The sequence below is a fragment of the Gracilinanus agilis genome, chromosome 3 (genome assembly GCF_016433145.1).
Source record: "Gracilinanus agilis isolate LMUSP501 chromosome 3, AgileGrace, whole genome shotgun sequence".
NCBI lineage: Eukaryota > Metazoa > Chordata > Mammalia > Didelphimorphia > Didelphidae > Gracilinanus > Gracilinanus agilis.
The window spans coordinates 194156947-194166114 of NC_058132.1; the positions used below are offsets into that span (position 1 = coordinate 194156947).

At 40.8% G+C, this 9168-nt stretch overlaps 1 protein-coding gene across 1 annotated transcript; it reads right to left on the minus strand.

The window, feature by feature from the left end:
• Positions 1–3146: 3146 nt before the first annotated feature.
• Positions 3147–8607, minus strand: PLET1 (placenta expressed transcript 1). The gene is made up of 2 exons (XM_044669020.1): positions 8421–8607; positions 3147–3352 (listed from the first exon to the last, which is right to left on the minus strand). The coding sequence occupies exons 1-2, from the start codon at positions 8605–8607 to the stop codon at positions 3147–3149; spliced, it is 393 nt and encodes a 130-aa protein (XP_044524955.1).
• Between the last annotated feature and the right edge of the window lie 561 nt (positions 8608–9168).

Here is a 9168-nt window from a genome sequence, read left to right on the forward strand (position 1 = left end):
TCTCTCTCTCTCTCTCTCTCTCTCTCTCTCTTTCTCCATATCTATAGATATGGATAGGTATAGATAGATAGCTATTGATTTATTTTTGTGAGTCAGTGAAGAAAGCATAGCCCTTTATTACAGCAGTAGTGAATGCTGATGTTCACCAGCTGTTAAATATCAATGATAATTAGTGATACATCAAAGATTATTTCCCAGTTATGTCTTATCTCCTCCAAATAGACCATAAAATCCTTGTGGTCAGAGACTGTGTCTTATAGTTCTTTTGAGGCCCGTAGCACCCAAGAAAGTGCTAAAAAACATACTAGGCATTCAAGAACCAATTATTAGTTCTTTATGACTGATGAGTTCCATGCTGCCTCCCCCTTATCCACTCCCACCCTGTGTACTTTTAGCCTTCAATTAGTGTGAAAAATCAAACAAGCCTCATAAAACATTTGAATCTATGTTTTAGTACAGAAATATTTGTCTCCTACTGATCTCATAGGAAACCTCTGGTAACCTGTATTGTTTATAACTACATGTGAAATAAGAATGTTGTATTAGATGAAGAGGGGTAGCTAGTGAGTAGTTACTCTGGAAAAAAGTGTCTTAGTGGATTAGAGGCTTAATGAGTCAAAAGTATGATATGGCAGCCTAAAAAGCTACTGTAATTAGCTGTAGTAAAAGCAGAACAGCGTCTAGGGTTAGGAGGTAATGGCTCTGTCCTATTCAGGCAATAGTTAACAGTATTGTGTTTGGTTCTGGGCAGCACATTTTGGGAAAGACACTGATAAAGTGGAAAGTAGCTAAGGAGGTCAATCATGACGGTGAATAGCCAGCCTCAGGTTCGTGCCATATGAGAAAGTTGACCAAATAACCTGGGAGGACTTAACCTAGAAAAAGACCTGGAGGTAGAGAGTGGCAGGGGAAGATGGGGGATATTAAATATTTACATTTAATTTTAAATATTAAAATGAAATATGATATATTTAAAAGGCTGCTATGTGGGAGAAGGATTAAACTTTTGCTGAGCCTCAAAAGGCAGAAGAAATGGGTAGAAATTGCAAAAAGACAAGTTTAGGATTAAAGTTTGAAAAAACTTCCAAACAATTGAGAGTATTCTAGAAGTAGAATGGGCTGAGGGGGGAGGAGGGGAGGTAGGGTAGGTAGTAAATTCTCTTTCAGTAGAGGTGCTTTTAAAAAAAAATAAATCCTTACTTTCTGTCTTGGTAACAACTCTAAGACAGAAGGGCAAGGGCAAGGGCTAGGCAACTGGAGTTAAGTGACTTGTCTAGGGCCACACAGCTAGGAAGTGTCTGAGACCACATTCGAACCCAGGTCCACCCAACTCTAAGCCTGGCTCTCTATATATTATGCCACCTAGCTGCCCCCACTAGAGGTTTTAAAGCAAAAGCTGACTACTTGGAGTCTGCTGTAGAGAGGAGATTCTTGTTTGGGTATGCATGGGACTAGATGGCCTCTGAGGTCCCTGCTAGCTTCCAGCTGCTCTAAAATAGAAATGATTATTCTACACTTCCACATTCTATAGCACCAGAGAAAAGACAGGGTTTGTGGGAGGAGATTTGAATAGCAGGAACGTAGGAGAATCGGAGCTGCTTATTTGGAAGAGAGGGCCAATGGGAAGTGGCCGCGCTTTCTTCCCTTTCGGTCTGGGGGCGTGGAGGCTTTCATGATCTAAAATGAAAGGGGATCTGATACCCCATTCCCTTGTGGCCTGGCCCCCTCGGCCAGCCTCAGACTGGCGGGTCAGTTTCACTTGAGATTCTGCTGCCCTGAATCACTATAGACTGCTCACTCCCCTCTAAACGTGACCCCCCAAACCATCTAATTCAATGGAGGAGCAGACATAGTGCTTGGCTGTTTTCATTGTCCTGCTGCCACCAGCAAAGGTTTATCAGGCGCCCAGAGTGACATTAGTCAAATAACTCACTTTCAGAGGGGAAAAGATAGTCTCCAAGCATGTGTGGGAAAGCTCCCCTGCCAAGGAGCCATTCTTACTGAGAAACCCAATAGCTGCCAGGAGACAGCAGGGAAGGAGACAGAGTTGAGGTGCAATAGGAGGCCCCGGGTTAGCCTCCAGGCAGGGCTTGGCTCAAACACTTTTGGAAGAGGACAGAGGATTAGTTATATCATGCTGACATCACTTATCCAGTTTCTGGGCAGTGAAGAAATGAATCGATTTTCTTTTCTGGTTGTTACACCTACTTATCTCCTAGGAATATGTTACACTAGAAAGTAAGACAACATGATAGAACCATTGGCTCAGAAGTCAGAGGTCCTGGATTCAAATCCTGAATTTTACTAAGTGTGTGACTTTGTGGCATGTCACTTTTGGTCTGTGGGTCTCAGTTTCCTCATCTGTGGGATGGAAGGGGTAGATTAGACGAGGATGGTAGGATTCCTTCTGGTTTTAGCTCTATTGTATGTAATAGATTATATATGTATACTATATGAATATATAAAATATATGAATATGAAAATACTTATATTTGCCATATAGAAGGATTGAGTACACCCAGTGTCTAAACATTAATGTATATTCAGATCACAGCTGATTTGGGGGGCATAATACCTATGAATCCCCATTTCAGATCTATTGTGAATTGCCATTGACTCTTTAAATTTTATTTTTAAATCTTTGCTTATGGGGGCAGCTAGGTGGCTCAGGGGTTTGAAAGCCAGGCCCAGACATGGGAGGTCCTGGGTTCAAATTTGACCTCTGACACTTCCTTGCTATGTGATCCTGGGCAAGTTACTTAACCCCATTGTCTAGCTTTTAACCATTCTTCTGCCTTAGATCCATTGCATAATATTGATTCTAAGACAGAAGGTAAGGAATTAACCCCACCCCCCACTCTTTCTTTCTGTCTTAGTGTCAATACTATGTATTAGTTCCAAGACAGATGAGTGATAAGAGCTAGGCAATGGTGGGTGATTGCCCAGGGTTACACAGCTGGAAGTGTCTGAGACCAGATTTGAACACAGGATTTTCCATCTCCAAACCTGATTCCTATTTCCATTGAGCCACCTTGCTGCTCCTGCCATTGGTTCCTATTGAAGAAAACCTCAAACTCTTCTCCCTCTACCCTCCCTGCCCAAATACTAAACTAAAAAATCTTTAAGCTGAAAATCAGAAGAGCTTCTTACCGTATCTCAACTTCCATGATATCTGAGCAATTAGGGGATGTCCAATTTGCTTGGAAGATGCTTCTGCTGGAATTCTTCATCTGATAGATGACAGAGTTGTTGCACATCTGATCAGGATTTTGCCACTGGCCAACTGACTTATTGTCCTTGTCCACCGCTTGAAGGATCACAGTGTGGAGGTTCTCATTTCCAGAAAAAGTCACTAGGATGAAATGAATGAAAAATGTATGCTGTCTATCTCCCAAGGAAAGTCAATAGGAATTGTGAGGACCTGAATGATCACAACTGTATTGTGCATCTGGAGAGATTCACCATCCTGGGTTTTGTAATTAGGAACCTGCTGTGTGTGCATGTAGATGGTCAGAGCTCAGCCTTTGAACAGCTAGAATTCTTATTCCACCTAGTAGCCTTCAGACTCACCCGGTGCCATACCCTTACACCTCCACATAGGCACAGAATCACCCTGTTCACAAGCCAGGGTAGGATCTTGCCCAGTGCTATAGGTTCTGATGTATACAAGGCAGACACTTGAGAAATATTTGTGGATTTAATTTGGGGTGGAGGAAACAGAAACATTTGCAACCTTATTGTTAATGTTTTAGTAGTGGTGGAAGGTGTATTTGATTGGGGGTCCAATGGTTTGAGGTTGAGATATACTTATTAAAGCACAAAAATAATAAACTGACAGTTTTCATAGTGCATTGAAATTTTTCTTTTAAACCCTTACCTTCTGTTTTAAAGTCAATAGTGTGCTTTGGTTTCAAGGCAGAAGAGGAAGAAGGGCTAGGCAATGGGGATTAAATGATTTCTTAGGGTCACAGCTTGGTAAGGACCTGATCTCATTAAGGTGGAGAGTTTCCTCACCAGAAGAGGATTATAATCAGCATCAACATTATTAAACTAAAGCATCTCATAACATTATGAGGATAATTGCATTTTCTATTAGAGAGAACATTCTCACAGAGGAAATGAGATCTTTTGAAGTAAAAAAACAAGAGATATGGAGGCATAGGTGCCTCAGTGAATAGAGTTTCAGGCCTGGAGATGACACATCTTGAGTTTGATCTAACTTTATTTGAAAATGATTTGATTTGATCTGGCCTTTGACACTTCCTGGCTATGTGATCCTGGGCAAGTCACATAACTCGCCTTGCCCAGGCCTTACTGTTCCTTTGCCTTGGAACCAATACTCAATATCAATTCTAAGACAGAAAGAAGATAAGAGTTTTTTTAAAAAGAGGTATGCATTCTAAAACTGATGGGCCCAAGCTGACTCATAGAGGAAACCTTATCAGTCCTCTGCTTGCACATACAGCTGCTCTGGTGAGGTGAGGAGTATTGGAGTCACCTCTGACTCATCCTCCTTGCCTAATCAGCCAACTGAGCTTGCTAATGCTTTAGTCATGCCATTCTCCTCAAGGTCCTAATGACGCACCTTTTTCACTCATTTCCACACTGAGTATCTCTGCTCATGTTGCCTCTTTCTTGCCTATCCACTTATGACCCATCCTTCAATTTCTTCCATGAAGCCTTCCTAGATGATTTCAGTTCTCATTTATCTACCCTTTCTTTGAATTCTCACCATATATTATATAACAAGAATGGCAATGTCTCATTAATATAGTATCTTAAGGCTTACACACATCATCTCATTTGATCCTTATAGTAATACTATTAGGTAGGTGCCTTATTATTCTCTTTTTATAGTAGAGGAAACTGAGGCTCAGAGGTTTGCTCAAAGACATCTAGCTGGTATCTGAGGCAAGATTTGAAGTCAGGTCTTCTTGAGTCTAGGATTATATCTGTTACACTTTAATGCTTTGTGTAATGAGACCTGGTCTTGAATTAAACATAGTCTTGTGATATTCACCCTTGTTTCGCTTATATTCATTTTGTAACCTCCTTGAAGGTAAGGGACCATGCCTTTTACTTCTGAGGTTTTTAGTGTTAAGTATTAATTAAGACGACGATGATGGGAAAAACATTCTCTATCTATCCAGTAGAGTGTAGAAGCTTGGGGTTCCATAGTGAATCTAGACGTCACATTCTCTCTGACTGTACAAAAATAAACATTCAGATAAATGTTAATTCTCCCGACACTGGTCTGGTTACTCATTCCAAGAGCATATACTGGTGGTACGGCTCCTCCTTCTATCTGTTTAAACCACAGGAATCAAGACCATGAAAAGACCCAACCATGGTGAAAACCTGAAAACAAAGGGTTCTACCCCACTCTCACCCTCAAACATCAACAGTGTCTTTCTTTCATTTTCATCCCTTTCTCTTCCATTTCTAGTCAGTTCCAGATTTTCTTGCAGTCTCTTCATCTCTCAGTTTAGTCAATCAATCGATCATTGTTCAGTCATTTTTCAGTTGTTTCTGACTCTCTGTAACCCTATTTAGTATTTTCTTGGCAAAGAGATACTGGAATGACTCACCATTTTTTTCCTCTGGCTCATTTGACAGATAAGGACCAAGGCAAATAGAGTTAAGGGATTTGTCCAATGTTAGATAGCTAGTAAGTGTCTGAGACCAGATTTGAACTCATGAAGATGAGTTTTCCTGATTCCAAGCCTAGTACTCTACCTATTGTGCCACCATGCTGGGCCCAATCAATCAGTAAGTATTTGGTAAGTGCCTAACATGTGCTAGACTCTATGCCAAGCTCTGAGGTCAGAGACCTCCTGCCCAACCATTTACTGACTATAGCAAAGATTCAATGACCAGGGAAAAATAAAACAATAGTAGACTCCAGAATAAGCCTGGAACTCCTGTATAGTGCTGAGCCAATCTCCCATGGAGAAAGATAAATTGCATACTGTGTTATCTCCCATGGATAAAGATAAATTACCTACCGTGGGGTAGCTGTAGGTTTTTTTTTTTAACCCTTATTTTTTGTTTTAGAAACAATTCTAAGAAAGAAGGGCAAAGGCTGGGCAAATGAGGTTTAGTGACTTGTCCAGGGTTACACAACTTGGCCAAATTTGAACCCAAATCCTTCCAATTCTAGGCCTGGCATGAGCCACATACTTAGCAGTCCCTGGAAGCAGTAGTCTTTGTCTAGTCCTGGAGATAGGAGAGACCTGAATTCAAATCCCGTATCTACAACTTAGCAGTTTTGTGACTATGGGAAAGTCATCTGGGGGGCAACTGAGTGGCTCTGTGGACTGAGAGCAAGGTCTAAAGATGGGAGATCCTAGGTTCAAATCTGCTCTCAGATACTTCTTGACCCTGGGCAAGTCACTTAACCCCCATTGCCTAGCCCTTCCTACTCTTCTGCCTTGGAATCGATACATAGTATTGATTCTAAGATGGAAGGTAAGGGTTAAAAAAAAAAAGTCATTTAGCTTCTCTGATACTTAGTTCCCTTGTGTGTAAAATGAAGCAATAATACTTGAATTGTCTACCTCACAGGTTTGTTGTACTCACAGTGAGTACAACATTGTGTAAACTGTAAAATAACACTAATGTGAGTAGAAATACAGCTGCATATACTTCTGGGTTTTAAAATAATGTTTTACTGTATTTTTCCTCTTTCTCTTGAGGGACCACAGTGGATAGATAGATATTTATAGCCTGAATCAGGAATATTTGAGTTCAAATCCTTCTCCAAACACTGACTAGTGGTGTAAGCCTTGATAAATCACCTAACCTCTCTGTCTGCCTTAGTTTCCTCATCTGTAAAATGGGCATCATAATAGTATCTACCTCCTAGGGTTGTTGTGAAGAAGAAATAAGATATTTGTAAAGTGCTTTGAAAACCCTAAAGTTCTATATAAACACTAAGAATATACATGTTCGGAGAGGGAAATGACCAACCACTCCATTATTTTTGCCAAGAAGAGTTAGACATGACTGAAATGACACGACAACATATATAGATTGACCCCACATCAGCTTTAAGCTATTAAAATCTAAAACTTTCTCTCTCTCTCTCTCTCTCTCTCTCTCTCTCTCTCTCTCTCTCTCTCTCTCTCTCTCTCTCTCGTATTTAGAAATGGATGTATAGCTTTATTTTAGTCCTTCAAAATTCTCTGTTCTTATATTTTCACCCAAGGAATCTTGAGAGTTTTCTCTCACTCTACCTTTTTATCATCTTACTTCCTTAAGTTTAATTTCTTCTTCCTTTCCTCTCAGGTCACAAGTTGTGCTCCTTCTCAGTTCCTATAGTCAAAACAGGGAGATCTGAGTTCGAATGTGGCCTCAGACTATTTTACTTACTAACTATTACTTAATCCCTATTTGCTTCAGTTCCTCATCTGTAAAATGAGGACACACTGGATAAGGAAATGGCAAACCCTTCTAATATTTTTGCCAAGAAAACTTCATGGATGGCACCCATTGATTCACAAAGAATTGAACATGACCGAATGACTGAACAACAGCAACCACCTAGATAGATACTATCTGTAGGGTTTAGAAGCTGGGCAGCTAGGTGATGAGTGCATAAGATCACTGGGGCTGGAGTCAGGAAGATTAATCTTCCTGAGTCCAAATCCAGTCTCAGACACTTACTAGCTGAATGACTCTGGGCAGATCATGTAACCCTGCTTGCCTCAGTTTCCTCATTTGTAAAATGAGCTGGAAAAGGATTTGACAAAACACTCTAGTATCTTTGTCAAGACAATTCCAAATGTGGTTACGAAGAGCCAAAAATTACTGAAAAAATGACTGAACAATAACCAGAAGTTGAAGGATTCCCAAGAGAAAAACTAGAAAGTAACTATCCCTACCTCTAGTTTCTGCTAGTTCAAGAAATTACTTGCAGAATGCTGGGGACCCCTAAAGCTTCATTCACATTGACAAAATGGCAAGGAAGTTTCTGTTACTCAATTTATTGAGGATTAATGACTCTTGTGGTTGTGGTCTGCCTGCGGAAAGTACAAAAGACAATGGACAAAACATTATATTATTATTACTACATTTTCAATATGGAAGTGATCACAGAGATCACCCTCTTCATTTTAGAGGTAAAGAAAGAGAAATGGAGTGATCTGTGCCAGGTCCCACTGCCAATTGTAGCATGGCTGAGATTAGAACCTGTGTCTCTTGTCATCTCATCCACAACTTTTCCCATTTTACTGTGAATGCCTTGCAGAGCAAGGGAGACAGCCCTAGCCATTTCCTCCCCCTCTCCCTTCAATATAAGTTCAGTTACTGCCCTAGTAGCTCCCCCATGGCAGAGCTCTATGTATTTTGTCCCCACAAAAGTTCCGGAATGCTAGCCATGATAGAGTCCAGCACTGAAGAACCAGTTGATCTTAACTTACCCGTGTAAGTTTTGTTGGTTTTGTAAACATTCGAATCTGCCTTCATGGAGAAGTTGGTGGTCATGTTGGTTGTTTCAGGGAAGGTGCATCCTTCAGGAGAACTTACAGAGAAGCTGGGAGAAAGTAGCATCTGGAGTCCCAGCAGCTGCAGCAGTAGCAGCTTCAGGGCAGAGTCGAGAACTGCCATCGTTTCTGCTCCTGAGAATACCTGCACCTGCAAGGAGAGAGAACTGTCCTGTCTGCAACACCCTCCTGCTTATACACTCCTGGGCAGGATGACGTCAGGCAATTGCAATTTTTTCTTCCCACCCCTATCCAAAACAAGATTGTTTTATGAATCTGAAACAACATTTCCCCAGAAGTAATTTTCTGGTAAGTATCGTTCCTTTTTTTTTTTTTTTTTTTTAAACTAATGCCAAGTCAGATCAAGAAGACACTCCCGAGTCTAATTTCTTTGGTATTTCACTTCTAAACTCCATTTCAGTGGGTATTACTTGAAATGAAAACAGACCAAGTACCTGCCCTTCAGTTCTAGATGACTCCTTAGTCCATTCTCCACAGTAACTCCTCCAAACCATTTCCACTCCTCTTCAAGCCCCAATTCCACTCGCCACTGCCCATCTTCTTCTCACCAGATAATTTCTTCTTTAGGGAGAAGCATGAAACTCTCCTGCATACATTCTTCAATTCTCTTCCTTCCCTCTTTAGTATTTCTCTGTATTTTCAGCTATCATTTCTTCTCCTTCAG